Source organism: Serinus canaria, chromosome 8 (genome assembly GCF_022539315.1).
Source record: "Serinus canaria isolate serCan28SL12 chromosome 8, serCan2020, whole genome shotgun sequence".
Classification (NCBI taxonomy): Eukaryota; Metazoa; Chordata; class Aves; order Passeriformes; family Fringillidae; genus Serinus; species Serinus canaria.
The window spans coordinates 7,988,334-8,007,266 of NC_066322.1; the positions used below are offsets into that span (position 1 = coordinate 7,988,334).

The 18,933-nt window shown below is 43.1% G+C and overlaps 1 protein-coding gene across 1 annotated transcript in view; it reads left to right on the forward strand.

Annotated features, from left to right (window-relative positions):
- The window catches only part of TRABD2B (TraB domain containing 2B), a 266,051-nt gene that overhangs the window by 203,232 nt on the left and 43,886 nt on the right, over positions 1–18,933 (forward strand). Inside the window, exon 5 of the mRNA XM_030226458.2 lies at positions 17,945–18,035. Coding sequence (XP_030082318.1) covers positions 17,945–18,035 — 91 coding nt within the window. The remainder of the gene's footprint in view (positions 1–17,944; positions 18,036–18,933) is intronic.

The window sequence follows — 18,933 nt, forward strand, 5'->3', positions numbered from 1 at the left end:
ATAAAGCATAAATACCATATTTCCTCTACAGGAAAATATATACATCCTTTTTGTATCTGTGTGTATAGTAAGTACATCTGCATTTGTGTGGATGTGGAATTGTTAGTATTACTAGTTTTTGGGACCCAGGTATTGGATGCTGAATAAAGCAAAGCAGTGTTAGGGAAAAGGAGCTCAGCAATGGGAAGGAAACAAATCCTTGTTGTGGCAGTCCTGTCCTTTCCTCTCACTTCTACCACTCCAGAGCCATGGACTGGCAAATCACTTTCATGCTGTCCATTAACTGCTCTCTATTGTCACAAGCCACAGATGAAAGAAAGCCATGGCAGGGAAAACCAAGTGCTGGTGGAGCTCTTGGCAGCTCAGGAGTAATTCTTTACCTTGGACATCTGCACTGGCCGTCCCCCCATGTGCTGTCAGGGGATGGTGAGGTCCCTCCTCTCTTTGGTGGTGACTCACAAGCCTTGGGCAGGAGTTGCTATGAGTAATGCTCCAGTAGCACACTTAGGAAAGAGACTCTCTACTCTGATGTCCTGGCCAAATTCTTTCCTGGAAAATTGGATGAGATGCATTTCCACTGCGATTCCAGATGCACAGAGTATTCCTTGCTGTTCACTGTCATGGACTAATGTCAGCTAGTCAACATTAAGGTGTGCTTTCTTGTCTGTGATCAGCTAAGGAATTCCATGAATATATCAACTACAGTAATAATGTTCAGAGACAAGAACAAAAAAGAAGCTTGATTTGCTACTGCACAGCAGTACTGTACTCAGGATCTTTTGATAAAGTTTATGTGCTGTATTTATTAGTTACTGAAAGCTAGTCTCACTCCTATCTGCAAAAGAAGCATTCTACAGGCTGCATATTGAAGTTCCCCAAAACAAGGGAAAAAAAAGTGGGTTCTCATTTTTCCTGCAGATGTAGTATTTACAGAAAAGCTCTATTTTCAAAAGAGGACCAATAACTGCACAATTCATTGACTTTCAGCTGAAAACTGAACTGAAAAAGACTATCTTTCCTTCTTTGACTGTGTTGTGTGCTCAGAGAGGGCTGGGGTTGGGCTTTGTCCAAATGGCAGTCAAGTGATCAGAAAGTGGGCTCGGTGAGTGATGGGCAGAGGGTGCCCGAGCAGGGTGTAGCGTAACGCACAAGTGCAATGCAAACACTCTCATCGAGCCCTTGCTCTGCAGGCAGACTTCAGATAACGTGTTGACAGCATCAGTCAAAGGAAAATAAAATTGCTGAGGGGCTGTGAAAGGCGCTCTCTGTTCCAGTAGAACAGTGCGTATAACCTCTGCTTTCTGCGAGCAGTCGCAGTGACACGTGAGGGAAGGGAAGCATGATAACAGCAACAGAAAATCCCAGCAGCTCTGCTTGCAGCAGTAATGATACTGAACAACAGTAGCTTACTACGGCTCGTTGCTGGAGGGGTTTTACTTAAAAGGTTTTAGTTCAAATCCATCTCTTTCTCACGAGCAAGTTGCGCTGCCTGTTGGTTCAGGCGATTGTGTGCAGCAGAAGTTCTGGTTCAGCTGTGGAGTTGTGGGAACTTAGGAACTTACCCAAACATAAGTGTGTTGTAGGTTGCCTGAAGATCTGGAGAAACGATTACTTGTCGCTTCCAAAGTAACTGTGTTAGTGACCAGAATATGGGTTTTTTGAGTATGAATGCTCCATATTTCTGTTACCTTGGTACAGCACCAAGGGGATATAGTAGAACTGTGGCTTTGAGAAACAACCCCAGTGTAAGCAATACTTTTATTTTCATTTTTTAAATTGTGCAGCTGCGCATTAAACAGACTTCTTCGAGGAACTCTGCTTATTTCAATGGGACAGCTTTGTAATTAGCTAAACTTGTTAAGTAAGGGTCACAGCTTTGGACCTGATTTCTGTCCTTAAACTGCTCTGAGATCTTTGGGGGCTGCACATGAAATAACAGTGCTATGTATAATTTACATGGTGTTGTCAGTTGAAAGCTTCTCTGCATTTCACGTATCCAGCACCGTTCAGGCCAGCTGGCAGGCAGCTCAAGATAATGATGCCATGATAGGAAAGGTAGTCAGAAGTTGCCAAAACTATTAGACAGCACATCTGCCTGCTGGCTGCCAGGATCAGCTCTGAGCTGCCAGCACCAGTCCCTTGGGTAGAGATGGAAACACCTTCCAGTGTAATCCATGTGTCACAGCTCTTCAGAGACACAAACAATGGCTTCAGGTGGCATCAGGGTATTTCCACTGTGTTTCATCTTGTTCAGGTTAGTATCCCTAGTAACAGCAGAAATACATGCTAGATGCACCAAAAGTGATCAAGACTGTGGCGAACCCAAAATACAGGTCTTTTTTTTAAGGGCATTTCCTTCAAAACATTTTGATATTTTGATGTCTTCTGCTTGGCAGTTGGCTCTGAGAGCAAAGCAAGTGTAAGGCACTGAATGAGAGCTGGTTTTCATAGAGAAAAATAGCTGTTTTCTGCTTTTATGCTGATAATATAAGTTCTGGCTGTTAGAATAATACTGCTGGCAGAGGGAGAGACATGGAGAGACAAGAGGGATCATGTTTCATGGGCCATAAACTGGGGCACACTAAAATAATCCTCTCAGATATGGTCAACTGAATATGAATCCGTGTAATCTTGAACACACTCTACGTGAACTCAGAATTAATCATCAGAAAAAATGAACCCATGAACACAGAGCTAGATGTCAGGAGGAATATTTTGTTCTCATGGTGAAATACTCAAGACCAGCTCGTGGCATTGTCCTACAAAGAGCATCATAAAATCTAACCCAAAAGATGTCTTTATGAATTATTTGCTGGGAGCCTGACTGTCCCTTGCTCAGTATATTAACATGCCATGTGGCATTTATTTTCCAAACAGATTAGGAAGTGCAAAGTCTGTCATTAAAAAAAGCTCAGCTGGAAACCAGTTTTCCCCCCCGATGGAAGCCTTATTCCTTCTAAGACTGATATTTAGTAATCCTTTGAATTCATACTTCAAACAACTTGAAAGGTGAGCTTTGGTTCTAATACTGACAAGTCTGTGAGTCTGATGTCTCCAAGTCTGGATAAAAGAGGTGTCTGCTACTCTGGTGGGGCTCCTCACCCTAGACATGGAGTCAGTGATGAGTGTTGTGGTGGTGGTGGGAAAGACAGAGATTGCAGTATCCTGAAGTTTATTCTAAAGTTCAGTCATCACCAAATTTATCAACATATAGGCGTGTAATAGGAGAAATGTGGCCTTCTGGGAGGAAAACAGATTATGCTTCTTGTAAGGATGGAGCAGCAGGGGCACAAACCAGTTACTTTGCAAGGAATCCAAGTGAGTGTTTCTTGAGAGAAGGAGTCCCAGTATCTCATCCACAAAAAAAGCATTATCATAGAATTTTGATTTTTGTTGTTTTTCTCCAAAAATATGAGAAACTGTGGAACATAATTGTAGGATACACTAACCCTTGGTTCATTGTGACTTCAAATGTCTGGGGCTACTGTGCAGATCTCTAATCATCCTCTGTATGATAATGGGTGGGTGATGTACAGAGTTGTCATCCTCCTTCTGGAGCCCATGATGTATCTCAGAAAGGAATGAGAGACAGAGGGGAGAGTGAGACTTCTTAATGTGCCTTGGGAATTCATGACAGATCTCGAATCTCTCAAGGAATGTTTTTCTTGTTTCACTCCATTGGGAATTGTCTCTGACATAGTCAAAAGCATGTTTAGAACGAGTCCCTTTCATTTTGTTGGCCTCTCTATTGCTCTTGTTACTGACCCAAAGCCTTTTGATTTTTTTTTTCTTTTGACATTCTTGAGCTAATTGGCCTCAATGAAAAAGTGGTTTGTTTCCTGCATAAACTTGGCTGTGACAAAAAGTGTGGAAATTGGGAGAAATTTGGGATAGGCCAGGGTCAAAGGGCTTATATAATAGCCAGAATAGTCACCCAAAATATAGTGTAAGAGCATTATAGGTGGAGTTCAGTTGAATGAAAAGTTCTGCAGGGTCTGGGCACAAAAATGCCAATAGGGCCAGCAATGAATTTCTTACTTCAGTCAGAATTATCTCAGTTTCATCCACTGAAAGGAGCAGATAATTTTTTAACTGGGTAATTGTGGGCTGAATTCCTTCAAGAAGACACACTTTTGCCACAAGAGGCAAGTGGCTACTCTTTAGGCAAGAGGGTCTTGTCTGCTGTTCACATTCTTCTCACCTTTAACTGTGTGTGCCCAGTGCTCTGGAGCTCTGCTGTCTTCAAACCAGCTGGAAAGAAGGACCCTACATTGCACAGGAGATGCCTTCTAGGCATTGTTCATTAAATTCAATGAGCTTCTGATCACGTTGCACTCAAGGAGACACTTTGAAGCATTGTAAATGAAAGTAAAGAGCTAGACTGGACAGGTTTGCCACCCCAGAAGGAAATTGAGTGCTACGAGTTGAAGACAGAAGGAAGCACAGTTTCCTCATGTGCTTTTCTGTAGCATAAATCTCTGATCAGATTCCATGGATTCAATGGGAGTCTTGTTAGTGACTTTAAGAGAAGTAGATGGGGCTCAGCAGAGTGGTATTTTGGCTCTGAACCTCTTGTCTGTGGGTATGATTTTAACAGCCAGGGAAGGACCCACCACCATTTTCAGGCTCTAAGGTACTGCAAGTATATCTCAAGAAAAAAGAGAGATGCCAAGGATCAGGAATTCATCCACATTAAAAAGACCTGGACTCAGTCTAGAGCAGTGGAAATGATTTATGTCTTGTTTTGTCGGCTGAACCAGATAATTGAAGGAAAAGTTATATTGGGTCAATGCTCAACAAAAACGTTTTCATTTCTCACCAAAACAAAAGCCTGGAAGAAAATTCAGGCTCTGCAAAGTGTTTAATTTCATGTCCGTGTTTGTGTTCTTTTTGAAATTAAATGTATGGATATTCCATTTCAGTAAATTATTGCTGTGTGCTTGGAAATAAAACTGTTATTTAAAAAAATTTTTAGTTTCTTTTGGAAACAGCAAAGGACAGTATTCCAGTACTCCTAAATTCCTCATCAGTATTCCTAATGTAACTTGGGAACTATTTTGGCTTTCAAAAAAAGAGCTGGTACTTAATACACAGAATATGCAGACACTCAGCTTGAGGACATAGCCAACAGAGATGAGGGAAAGAAAAGATGGGAATGTTCAATTTCTCCTAATGGAAGCTTTCCTTTTCCAAAAGTAAAGTGTTAGTTGGGGAGGGATTATTTGTCTTTTTTATCTATATATCTAGATCTATCTTTTTCCCCCCCAATAAAAATTCAGTAATTCGTCTTCCTCTGAGTGATTTCTTCATGACTGTAATCTTTGGGCCACTTGCAGTGGTGGCTTAAATCAGTGTGACTCAGCTAACCCTATTTAGCTTCTAACCCATAAAGCTTCAAAACACAAGATCCCTGACTTATCTCAAGCAAATGACTGCTTCCCTGGAGCTGGCTGAGGCTGCTGGTGTTATTAAAGTTAAGCAGTCTCTGTGTTCTGCAGTGTTCAAGTTTAAACAGTAAGGTGATGACACTTCTCTTTTGCTTTTGTAATTTCTTGGAGTTGTTCTCCTTCCCTTCGGTATGTGTGGTTTAAAAGCAGTCCATCATGTTGCAGACTCTATAAACTGTGGGTTGCTTAATTTGTGTGATTCATAACACAGGAAAAAAAAAGAGCCATCATCATTCTTGGTATTACATCCAGCTCTGTTACCCAGAGCATTGACCTTGACCAGCTAATGATAGGTATTTAATATATGTGTGTGTCTGTATATATAGATATAAATATTCATTATGTGAGGTCTGAGATTGTAAGGGAGTGCTGGCAGTGCCAAGTTTTGTTCGATGGTTCAGGCCTCCAGCTGTGCCAAACTCTGGGTTCCCTTAATGTACCATTAAAAAAACCCCCAGGCTTTGCTTGAATGTCATCCAGCTTTATTAAGAGAAAGATCAAGCGTAATCTTATTAAGCTTGTCACTCACAAACCATAAGGGTGCAGCCCTGGTGTGTCTGTTTGGTCCACATGTGCGAACAATTTTGCCTCGTGATACTCAAACAGGGGCTGTTATTCTTTAATGAGGGCTGTGAATAACAGAGCTACAAATTGCAAGCTTGGTGATGTGCTCACACACTTGTGTGTTAACAGAAAGGGGTGAAGGTGGGGATTGTTTGTTTGGATTTTGACATGTTCCTCAAGCACGCCCGAACCCACACAACCACAATGTTTTTCAAAAGCTGTTGTGTATATTTTGAGGTTTCTGAACTTCCATAATAACTTAGTCAGCTTTTGAATGTGACCATGTGTCAGAGTGGACAGCTGTATCAGGAAAACTTCACAGGAGCACTGAATCTCCCTCTTTTTGGTTTCACTAGAAATCTGCTCCCTGAGCCAATATTATGAGGGGATGTTCAGATAAATTGTGCTTGCCTTCATTGTTGCTCCTTTTCCCCAGTGTTAACAGCTGGGCAGCAGGAGATAACAGTGGAAACCACTACTGTTTACACCAGTGTAAAACCAGAGTACTGCAGTGGGGACTCAAATCAAATATTTCTGCTTGTTCAAAACATGAATGTATATAGAAATTCTGTGTATTTATATAGAAAAAACCCCTAAATTAAAACTGGTCAGGATGTTTGGCTGTGTGGCTGAGAATAGATCTGTGTGGGTGAAATTCACAAAAATAACTAGTAATGAGTGGAATGTAGAGACACATTTGATAGTCTAATAGGGAGTAAGTTTGTAATAAGAAGAACTTCTCTATAGACATAGCATATATGGATTAGTACTTGAGGAATACAGCTTTCCAAGACTTTTAGTCAATTAGATTTTAAATTTGTGAGCAAGATATCCTTTGTCCATGGGGATGTGGGGGCTTGATACAACTGTTTGCATGCCCAGAGTAGCTCACAAATACAAGCATTTGTAGGATGAAACTCATCTCTGCTGGGTTGGGATAGGTATTCATACAGCACCTTTGCAGCTGAGAATCTTTAACTGCTGCAGGACTATGTTCTGTTCTTTTCCCACTACACAGATGGTCTCTGTGACAGATAAGATTTACTGACCCTTCTGGTAGAGCATTTGCCATTGCTAGCTGGAAACTCCCCATGCTTCCACCACAGAACCTTTAGCCAAAGGACTGTCTGTCCTTCACAAAGCATTTCCTTCTTCAGTTTTGCTTTTAAAGAAAGAAAAAGTAACTAAGAAAATATACGGCTGTAGAATCTCCTAATGCTGTCGGTGTCCTCTGGAGGTCCTTATTCTAATTTATACCAACATCCTTAGTGTCAAAGCTGATCTGATCCATTGTGCCCAGGCAGAGCTGATCCTGTTTGTTACATTTAGATGCATTAAAATGGGTACTTTCTAGCCCACTTTTCTATTATTCCACATCTTTGGCATGCCTTGCATTTCCAAGGAGATAGAGCTCCAGATGTAGGTGCTCCAGATCTCTTCCAACACCACATGTATCTCAGGGTCTTGTAATACCATATTCAGCAGCTTCACAAATATCTGTAGTGTGTTTCTGCCTTCAGTTTCTCCTCAGAGGCAAGTATTTGTTAGTGTGATCTGCCCTGTTTTGGGGGGATTGCTTCCTAATGTCAGGAGAGGCATGAATCAAGCAGCAAGCCTTGGGTTTGGGGTGTAAGGTGGGAAACAAGTCCGAGTTTACACCTCCTGGAATGCCACAGAAGCAGCATCCAACCCCAGTCTGAGAGTGTTTTGTGGACTCTTGGGGCTTATATCTCCTGCTTTCCCTCTGTGGGAAGACCTCAGCCTAGGCCCTCCTTGAAAGAGCCCCTTGCCTGCACTGGCAAGGCTCATTATGGCGCTGCAAAGGAATCCTTAGCTGAATTATAAGGCTGAGGATGGTCTTTTAGGGCAGGTTTCAGCTGTGTGGTTGAATGGGTTTGGAGATGCCTGGTGTAGCTTGTGAGGTGGCAAATGACTGAGGTGGCAGAGAGCAGTTTTTGATGGAGCAATTAGCTCAAGCCTTGCGAGTCGTGTAGCTGCGCCAGGCTGCCTTGAGAGCAGCGCCAGCTCAAACCACAGAGCAGCACTACGTGTAATTGCCTTTAATCCATGATCAAGGACAGGCTTGGAACCATCCCTGCTGTGGTGTGCCCCTCTGCATGGCAAAAGAGAAAGGGTTGAGTCCAAACTGGGGACCAGGTCGTATCTGTTGTGCTCAGCAGGGACATGTCTCGGCAAACACAGAGGATATCCAACAAAAGCAAGGGACACACACCTGGGCACAGGTGAATCAGGGTCCATCAGCTCTCTGGAGGGCTTGCCCTCAGCTGCTGATGAAGACCATCGAGGGTGTCCTGCCTCCAGGTGTCACACTGGCTGGGCAGCCTCCAGATGCTACCAGCGCTGCGCTGATTTACCTGGAAGAAAAGGCATTTCCAGGTTGGAGTGACACTCACCTTATTCAGAGCCTCATTTGTGAACTTTCAGAGGTGTTTTTCTGCAACAACAGTGACATCCAGTGGCCAGCTGGATTTTTTTTTGGAAAAGAATGAGCCTCAGTCAGTCTTAACAATGTGAACTTTTTTATAGATAAAAAATATCCTGCCTAAGGAGGCTCAGTTTTGGTTTCCTTGAGCAGTTTTCTTTTTAAAAAAATTTGGTGAAATGGTTTCTGTTTTTCTATGTCCATGGGATAGAAAGCATTAATACTCTCTTCTCCATCAAGGAGTTTGTCCTGTGTCCATAAACTCCAGGGGGATGGCAATTTGCTGAGGAATCACTCTGTTTTGTGCTAAGGCATCACCACATTTTTCGCTTATGAGAAATAAGCGTCCACAATCCAAATAAACCACCAGGAAGGGGCTCCTGGAATAGATGAAGAAAGCAGTGTAGTCTGTAGAATAATTGACTCAGAGGTCAAAACCAGAAAGAACAAGCAAGGATCAGTGTCCTGCCAACTGGGAGCTTTGATTTGTGGTTTTCAAACTGCTTTTCAAACAGAAAATGACAGCTCATCTTGTAGTCTTTTGAAGTCATTTCACAGATTCGACAGACATTGCCCCCAAATAACTTTCCTGGAAGGGTTTGATCTCACACTAGAGCAGAATAAAGTTCTGTTTAATTCAGTTTAGAGCTGTCTTGTGCAAACTAGGGGAACTGGGGGAAGCAGGTTGAAAGCAAACACAATGAAGTGCAGTTTCACACCAGTCTTGATTACATTGTGGACACAGTGTATTGTAGGAGTCAAATGCATTCATGAGGCCAAAAAAGGACAGACTCAAGAGTCCAGCTCACTACTGAGCCTGCAGACAGACCATGGCCCTCACCTCTATTTATTTCCTGTAAAAAGCCATTTAGTGCATCCTTATTACCTGCCAGAAGCCTTTGTCAAAGTCAAGCAAAGGTGCTGCATTTCATAACACTGGCTTCGTGCTGAAAATAGCTGAGGTCCCACATGGTCTGGTCCTTGTTGGGCCTCAGAGATGCCTCCACAAGTTCAGTGATATACTCTGCTTGCAGAAAGCTGTCTTCCTGACTGAGTAGCTTTCCAAGGCTGAAGCTGCCCTGAGCTCCAACTCCACCAAGTGCTTGAGGTGTTTCAGTGCTATGTTCACAGTTACCTCCTTTGCAAAGAAGGCAGGAGTTAGGGAATCTGGTTTCTCCACCCATGCTTGCCAAAGCCAGGCACCCCGACCTGTGCCTGGCTTTGGCAAGCATGTCCACGTGCATTCCAGACTGTTTGGGGATGGCTCAAGGGATTTGTGATGGGATATGAAACACTTCTCTTAGAGGCTGATTGCCCTCCACTGGCTGTCCAGGGCCCAGCAGCAGCTTCTGTGGAAAGAGCTGATAGCTGTGGTTCAGGTGGGAGAGGGTTATCTACTTCAGCAAGGCTGTACATGCACTAATAAGGCACCTTGGGTACAAAAAGAGGCTGCATTTCCTCAGCAGTTTCCTCATTGCTTGAGGCATTGGTGACAGCTGGCAAAGAATGTTAAGACAGTGTATTTCTCACCAGACTGTCTGCACTTGGGGGATCTGATGGCCCCAGAGATGCCTCCAGCACCCTGGGAAGACTCTTAGAGATGCTGAGTTTTCTCTAGATTTTCCTCAAAGTCATTTCCTTCTCTTCTTCTGCAGTGTTAGGGATGGTGAAGTTCCAAGAGTTTGTACATTGACCCTGTCCATTTGAGAGGATCCCATGAGGGACACAGAGACAAGTTCCCTGTCACACAGCTGCATGACTGGCACACACCTTCAGTCACACCCTTGTGTAGAAAGGAATATTCCCAACAAAATAGTTCAGTGAGGAGCATGCACCTTAAAAAAATAAACAAAAACAATGAAAAAATGAAGTCACATCTAGTCGTGGCATTCTGCTAGAGGGGAAAACGCCAATAACCATTCTCCATGCAGTATCTCAGACTGAGTAAGCCCTGTCTTTACTTACAGTAAAACCTGGGGACAAAGTCAATCAAACTTCTGTTTCAGCCCTGCCCACGTAATTTTGCTCCTCCATATTTTTTGCCCTGGTAAGTTGATGCAGCTTATACCAGCAAACACAACCAATACATTTTACAGAATAAACACTTCAAATATTCAGGCTTTGTTGTATGACTCTCAAGGGATCCTATGTTTTCTTTAAGAATGTATGCTGAAATTGTCATCCTGTGTTGGACCTTCACTCTGTGGAAAACACCTCTAATGCCACATAAGTGAAGCAAGAATATGAAATAGCCCAAATGGCTCTATAATCTACCAGCGCCCTGATCATCACAGCTCCCTGTCCTGTGCAAACTCTGGCATGACAAGAAAGGTAGGGGACAGGGCAGAAAAAGGAATGATGGGAAGAAGGATGGGCTGTGTGCTGTGTTCAGGAGCTTCTGGGCATTAACAGGGTGGCTTGGTGGTCACCATGCCATGTCTGATAGACACCAAGGCTAAAGGAGCTCCTTAAGCTCACACGGAAAGAGACTTGGACAGAGGGCTCATGTTCTTCCCAAACCTAGTGTTTGAGATGTTGGAATGAATTGCTCTGTGGAGGTGCCATACTCTCCAGTGAGACTCACTAGCAAAGACCAGTCACTTCATTTGGAAATGTCTGAGGCAGATACAAACTGACACAGAGGCCAGAGAGGAGATTCTTAGGAGGTGATCTCACTTTAGCTCTTGCTTGTGTTGTTTTTCTGAACCCAAGTGAAACAGCTGGTTTAGACTTGGAAGAAAATGGAGCTTTTTTTTTCCTCCCCAAAAAAATACTTTTATTGTTTACCACATATGTTTAGGGCAAGTCTGCTAGGGAAAGTGCTCCAAGGCTTCGAAGACAGCAGAGAACCAATGGCCCTGCATTGAAACTGGAAACACAGGGCTGTACCAGCAAGAAGCCAGCTCCAAACTGGTAAACTCTGTCCCTCTGTCAAATGCTGAGCCTGTTGAGGAGTGTGCATTGCACTCCAGGGTGCTACTGCAGAAGGATTTCCAAGGTGTGACATGTGAGTTCCTCAACAATAGCTCCATACCCTTAACAGAAGGGCTGCTCAGAAAGGAAGATCAGAAATGGAGAGATATTGGGGGAGTTTATTATACTTGGGGGCAGCAAGGAAATAAGAAGTCTGTGGGAATCTGTCTGTCTTTCAGATTGAGATGCTCCAAGTATAGAATTGCACGGCAGATCTCCGAGACGCCCCAGGGAAGCACAAATCTGTGCTCTATTAGCTTGGCGTCAATCTGGAATAACCCCCACAACTTTTGGCCCCTCATCTCTCCATTCTCCCTCTGGCTACGGTGTGGCCTTTCTCCAGAGCTTATTCTCTAAGTGCACTCGGGTGAGAGGGGAGAGAGGTGATTACATGCAAGAAAAGAATGAAGGGAGCCATGGGAGGATTGCTGGACGTTGGAAATGCTGCACGCTTTGGCTTCTTATGTGTTATTGCTCTGATTCCCGTGACTGTCCAAAAGTGGCTATGAGTCAGTTCCTCACAACTGCATAGAATAACAACATCAAACGAGAGGGAAAATGATTTCTCCATCTGCTTGGAGAACGGGTGGCATGATGTAAGGAGTCTATGATGAAAGCCTGCTTTACAGGACCATTGCACGTGGCTTGTGCAAAGTATTTTTTAAGGCATGCTTTGGGCTTGGATACTCCTGCCAAATAGGGGAAGAGGAAAGCTCGTTCCCTCCAGCTCTCCTTCACAGCTTTTTGCATTATGCTGCAATTTCCAAGTGCAAAACCATGTCCTGAAGCAGAGCAAAAGCCAGCAACCTGGGGTGACAGACTTTTCTGGAAGGTGGCCCTTTTGACAGTTCCTTTCTCTGCGGAAAGCCCACATAGTTCTTGTTTCTAACCTGAACACACCAGCCTCTAGGAAGCTTCCATTACATCTAGTCTTGTGTGGTAGGGCTGCATGTCTCATCCTGTGGCATGGTATGGCTCACATTTCATACTAACTGGGGTAGGCAGGGTTCCTTCATCCATTTCCAGAAAATTCCTTCCCCTGTTGGATCTCCACAAGCATGAGTTTTGTTCACATTATCAGTGAAATTTAAAATCCAAATATTCAGGTTGTCTTAACATCATACTCATGCCTAGGTGCAGATCATGCACCTAATCCATTACCTGGTATCATTCCTTGATAAAGCACATCAGAGGGTTACTCAGACTGGGGGAATCTTTCCATTACATCCAGATCCAACTTGCAAAAGCAAGATCTGCACAAATTAAGCATTGGCTCCTTGTCAAAGTGCAGTCAAGATACTTTTTCAAGACCATCCTTACCACCAGAGTGAGATTTCAAGGAAGTGGTTCAAGAACAAAGAGGAGCAATTGTCTGGCAGTGAGGGTCATCATTAGGAAGGCCGAAGAGCCTCCAGTTTTTGAAGCATGTTATTCATTAGCAAAGAAATACACTGGACAAGGAGTGAAAGGTAATTAAAAATTGGGAGGGTTTATCCACAACACTGATTCCCCACCATGGGTCTCTAGAACATGTGTCATGTCCAAAGAGAGTACTGCGGAATGGCATGTGGTTCCCAGTAAATTCCTGCTGTTACCCAGAGACCTCTGGGTCAGACTGCAATGCTGTAGTGGAGAAATCATCAAATTCAAATAAAAGTCAATGCCTGGAGTGTTTGCTGTAGCTCCTTACTACAGCCTCATCTTGACAAGTTCATCTTTAAGTTTCCAAAATACTGAGCTTTGACCATTGTATATTAAGAGGAATGGAGATGCAGTTTTAGAGGCAGTGGGCAAAAGGACCACAAAGTATTTACCCCGACTGTGAAGAGACAGCTCTCAGCCCTTTGCCTTTTTCCCTACACTAATTCTCGTGAAGCCTTCCTACCATAAACACTGTGGTGCTGCCAAGGGGCTTGAGAATCAGCATCGAGGGAGAAGGAGGAATAGAGGCTGCCGCCTCCTGATTGCAGAGCAGCCCAAGGTCTAAATGGCAACAAAACGTTATACATAATGTCTGATTCACTGTGTGGAGAATGTAAAGAATTGAGACCTCCCGACACAGTTTACATTGGCCCTTTTTATGACTAATTGTGCAGAAAATAGCTCTGCTTGTAGTGTGCATGGAAACAGTTCAGATTTCTGCTGTGTGTCAGCTAATGGCTAGCAAGGCTTTTTTAGTACAACTTCAAAGGCTCTGGCAATGGAGGTCCTTTGTGAGGGAATTATCTCCTGCTCCTTTGTACCCCGTTATCCTTCTAAGCCATGGAACAAAGAATTGTGAAAAGAATAGACAAAGTAATTTGTAGTAGATCTCTAAACCTAGATAAAGTACATAACATTTGCTTAAAAACATTTTTTCTGCTTCTGTCATCAAAATGTGGTTATAATTTTTCTGTGTAGGAACACCCAAGTTCATCTAACTTTTGAGGGATGCAACCTGATGCTTAGGTTATTGATGAGGGTCACTAGGATGTCTGAAATGGAAAAGGAGAGCTTTAGTTTGTGTGGTCAATTAGAAAATACATGGCTGTCAAGAGCTGGCTGAGAAGTGTCTTTCTCTCTGCCTCAGGATATTCCACTTAGAAAGGAAGAAAGTGCATTCTTTCAGCAGTGTGTTTGTGCATGGACGTGCTTTAAGGAAACCACGTACATTTCACGTATTTTTTACATGTTTTGTAGTAAAAAACAAAACCCTAATTGATGGTTTATTCTTTCTTTCTTCCAGTGAAAAATGAAACCTTGGGGAGATAAGGAAACACTTTACATGGATCTGCTTTTTGTGTTCCAAAGCACAGTTCTTAATTAAAAATAAAAGAGCAAACCAGGAATGGAAGATCTTTGATTAATGTTAGCAGCCATGCTGTATAATGTGTTCCTCCACTGTCTCCAGATCCTTGTCTCAAAAAAATAAGATGTGAGTGAAAGGAGGATAATCTTGACCTCATCAAATTTAGTAAGAAACCCCCTCTTAATGCAGCAGCCACACTGACCACTCTGCTGGGTTTGTGTTTGTGTTTAAACTTCAAAATTACTGTGTTTAGCACTGGGTCGTATCCTCAAGCAAATCCCATTAATATCTCCTTATCCTTAGCGGGTGGAAGAATTGCATCCACACCTGGGCATTTTTAATCTTAAACTGTTAGGGCTGGCTGCTCTGCATATCTTGCTGCCCAAGTACAGACTTTCTCTTCAGGTCCCTATGTAGAAAATCTTTTATGTCTGCTTTCTCTCCTTTTCCACTTCCATGGATTTCCCAAGGCAGCTGATGTTCTGACCTCTTGGATCCAGTTTTCATCAGCTGTCAAGATAAATTTGGTTAATACTGCAGGAATGGTTTATTCAGGTTTAGACTGAAGAGGGAATAGTGATGGAAATGCAAGATCATTCCCTTGCCTCTCTAACCTGTGTGATAAATCTCTAGATGCACTAAATTTTCAGCAGTTATACTTTCTTGAGGTTTTTCCCAGACCAGGAAAGAAATTTTTAAAATATTTAAGCAGAAGCATACATGCACATACACACATATATATAAAGCTCATTAATTTCATATCTATGAATAAAAAGTAAGTCCAGTGATGTTATAAAGAATATGACAGTTACTGCATACTCTCTTTGCACATATGAGCAGCCAGAGGCAGCAATTTGATGTTTTTCACTGATGCTGAGCTTAATTATCTCTGATTTTGTTTTCATCACACAGGCTGTCAAAGTATTCTGTTGTTGTTAATATTTAACGAGTGAGTCCTTATCTCAAGTTGTGTGCGACTAGGGAGAGTTAGTTTATGTATGATATTTCTCACATAGAAGATTTTCCTGGATTTTAAAACTGGAAAGGATAATTATTATGGACTTCACAGCAGGAGGCAGGCCAAGACAATTCTTCCAGGAATTCTTTAACCTTTCGTGTTTCACGTTACCTATACCAGACCTCTCCAGTGCCACCTTTCTCCTTAAACCTTCCTCTTCCACATCTCTGATCCTGAGGAACTCATTGCCATGGGATCACATGGATCACTGTTGGGAAATGTCTTTGTTAGGTGGGAAAGACTGCTGGTCTAAGCATGCATAATTTCACATTTTCAATCACTAAAGTAGAACATGATTTCAGGTTGCTTGTGATTTTTTTATTTCTTTTCATTTCTATTCTCTTGGTTGAACTGGAACATCGAAAATATTTTAGTATGTGTTGGACTGTGGACATACAATGAAATAACTGTGATGTTTGCATGGATATTTGTAATTAAGATTTTCATTTATTTGGGAATCTGAAGTTGAGGGGTTTTTAATGGAAGCTGGCATTCCTTCCAGTTAGGAAAGGCAAAATTAAAAGAACAAACCCTGTTGCCGTGCTGCCCAGCAGATCACCAGTCCCAGCAGCTGGCAGCTTTCAGCATGGTATCCACACAGAGGGCAGGAATGGGAGGTCCAGGAAGTGTCATCTTTCGGTCTTCATCCATCACTTGGAGGGGCTTGCAGGCTCTGCTGAGGAGCTGGCATTGTTGACAGCCCTACCATTGTGTGGATGAGGAGTCAGAGCTTTTGCATAGTTACTTTTTTCCCTGAGTTTAAAAGAGTTAAATTGGTTTCTCCTGTGCTGTCATCTTGTCAAAGATTTGCTGGATTCAGGACAATTATTTACATTAAGAAATCTTTTGGCATTTAAGACTCTGGCTCAGAGAAAATAAAGTGGACTCGGAAACGTCTCGGACTCTGATACCTTTGACTGGTTCCTCAGTGTCACTTTGCCAGTGACAGAATGGGGACCTTTGTTTGCCTTGGCCACTGCATAAAAAACAGGATATGATCAAATCCAGTTAATCATTCACAAATGTCTCATTTCTTGAATCTCTGAGGGTGTATAACACATTTTTGGGACTGTTCTTTGCTGCTTTGGCTTTTGTTATAAGTAAGTTAGAAAGGGGAAAATCAAATTTTGAGTTTTCTTAAAAGGAAGTGGAGGAATCCTGGAACACACTAGGGCTCTGCAAATGTACATTTAATCATTTAAAGAAATGTCTTTTGGCTAAAAGCTCTTACCAGTGCTTGCAAGTTGCACTCAAAGCCATACAGCTACATCGTTCCAACAACTGAGGCGAGTTAGCGCCCTTGTTGGCAGTGAGAGCAGAGGGGTGCAGGCTGAGCAAATCCTAGGGACTGAATGCTCTGAAATTCATCAGGACTTTGTGCAGGGTGGGCAAAGAATCCCAGAGGTGACTCTGCTGGTGGCTGCACCGGCTCCTTGCACAGCGGTGTCCTTGGAGGGGGGCTCAGGCACTTCTTGCCTGCCGTAGTTTTTTCAGTGCAATTTGGCTCTGCTGTGGAGCCAGGCAGTCAGAAACATCTCCTGCAAACACTTTCACTGTGCTTCAGGCAAGCACACTCTCTCCAAGCAGGAGCAGCAAACCAGAGGAGTAATTTCTTACACCCCACAGCATGGTGGAACTTCCTCCTTTGAGATGCCAGAGGCACGTGGAGGCTTGGGCACATTCCTGGTGAACTGGTGTGTTCAGAGCTGGCAGTGAGGTGCAGTGACCTGGCTGTAAATGAGGGTCACCCAGCCCTGCAGAGCTGGAAGTTAATGGATATAATGGAGGAGGATTGTTCTCTTCTTCCTCCATGTCAGTCATGGCTGCAGTTGGAGACAGGGGTTACAGTGCTATGTGGATTTTAATAAATCTGTTTGTGGACCTTTTACTGCCTTTATATATCCAACCCATCCTGCAAACAGTGTGGGACTCTGACAAGTTGAAAGCTTTGGCTGGATTACACTCCCTTATGAGTCTGTGCCCAAAGCCCTTTGAGGGCTCCCATTGACTCTGGTGGGATTTGGTTCGGATTTCAAGTACATGGGACCCCCTTAAGTAAACTCTTTCCAGGCCTGTACACACTGCAATACTTATGGGCTCCTTGTTACTTCTGTGAATAGGAATGTGACCTTTACACTTCTAACAAAGAGCCCTGAATTACAGGACTAAATCTTTGTGTTTTGGGAGAGATAAGGTTACCATCCCAGCTCCTCCCAGCCCCACTGTGCAGGTGGCTGAATGGCTGATGAGGCAGTTCCTGAATCACTATGGTTTTAGTCAGAGAAGTGCTGAACATGCATTACAGCAGCCTGAGTCTCTTCATTAGCAGATGTCCATGAGCAGAGATGGTCAGGGTTGTAAGTTGCTCCATTTCAAGAGTCAAAGCCCTAGTAATATCCTTTTGCCACTGCAGGGTCATTCTGATCTCCAAGTTGGAAATTTATTTCATTAGTAAACATCCTGACAATGGTCACAGTGGAAGGCAAGACTGGCAACCCATCTAGGTTTCCTATTATCCACCCAGTCCCTTGGCCGTGTGAGGGGAGGGAGGGATAAATGAGATGGAAGAAGAAAGTGTTTGGGCTGTATGCTGTCCCTCTGGTCTAGTTTTTGGTACCTTTGACTCCCAAAGCTGCTGTTCCAGCAGGAGAAATTCAAGTGAGTGAGAGTGGTAGTTTGATTGACAGTGCTATTTTCTACCTGTATTTTAGGTCACTTCCTGGGTAACAACACTGTGATTGATGTACTGAGACAAGCAGGATTTGAAGTGGAGCACACCCCTCCTGGACAACCAATTGGAAAGTAAGCAGCTGCCCACAGATTATTAATCACTTTCTCTCCTTTTTTCTCTCCCTTTTTCTGTGACTAAGCAAGATTATTGCATTAGCATAGAAGGTGGGTGAGGAACCTCCCTTTCCCACCCAATTTCCAGACAAAAAGTGCATTGTAAAGCATCCATTGTGTGAGTTTGGAAACATATGGAGCCTGAATGGCTGGTGTTTTTGTGGGTTTTTCCACTTGGGGACATTATTTATATCACAGCTGCTTCATTATACCAGCTCAGAAGTGCCATGGTTTCTTTAAAGAAACATTTCATTCAGCTCATTTTCCCCCAGAGCTGTTTTTCCTTTCGCTCTCTGTGGGGTTTTTGTTGCTTCTCCATTGCAGACCTCTCTGTCAGGCTGCTGTTCTTCAGGTGGAATTTCAGTTTTTCTTAAGGACCACATTTATTGTAGCAGATGCATCACTGAAAGTGTGTTGGGCAGGTAGAGAGCAATTGAGTATTCCCTGAGCTTCTCTGTATGTCTGGTCAGGTAAAGCAGGCAAGAAGGACTGATCAATAGGCTTTTGGCAATCTTCATTAGTATAAAATAAAACATGGCACAAAATTGTCCTTAGCTGGTGAAACAGACTTTATTCATCCTGTAGACTTTTCTTTTTCTTGGCCATTTAAATGAGGTCTCTGTCTGAAGAAACCACAGACAATAAAACCATGAGGGCTGGTGAGAGACCATCTAACTTTGCAAAATCAGCCTTTCCCCTACATTCTGCAGATAAAATTTGGCCAAGGTTACTCTGTCACAGGATTGTTATACTCATTAGGAGAAAGTGTTAGCAGCATGCTCTTGTCCCTGGTGGGCAGACATGACATGGTCCAAAACCGAGGTGAGTCTCAATGAGGAGGATTAATGGCAGAGGT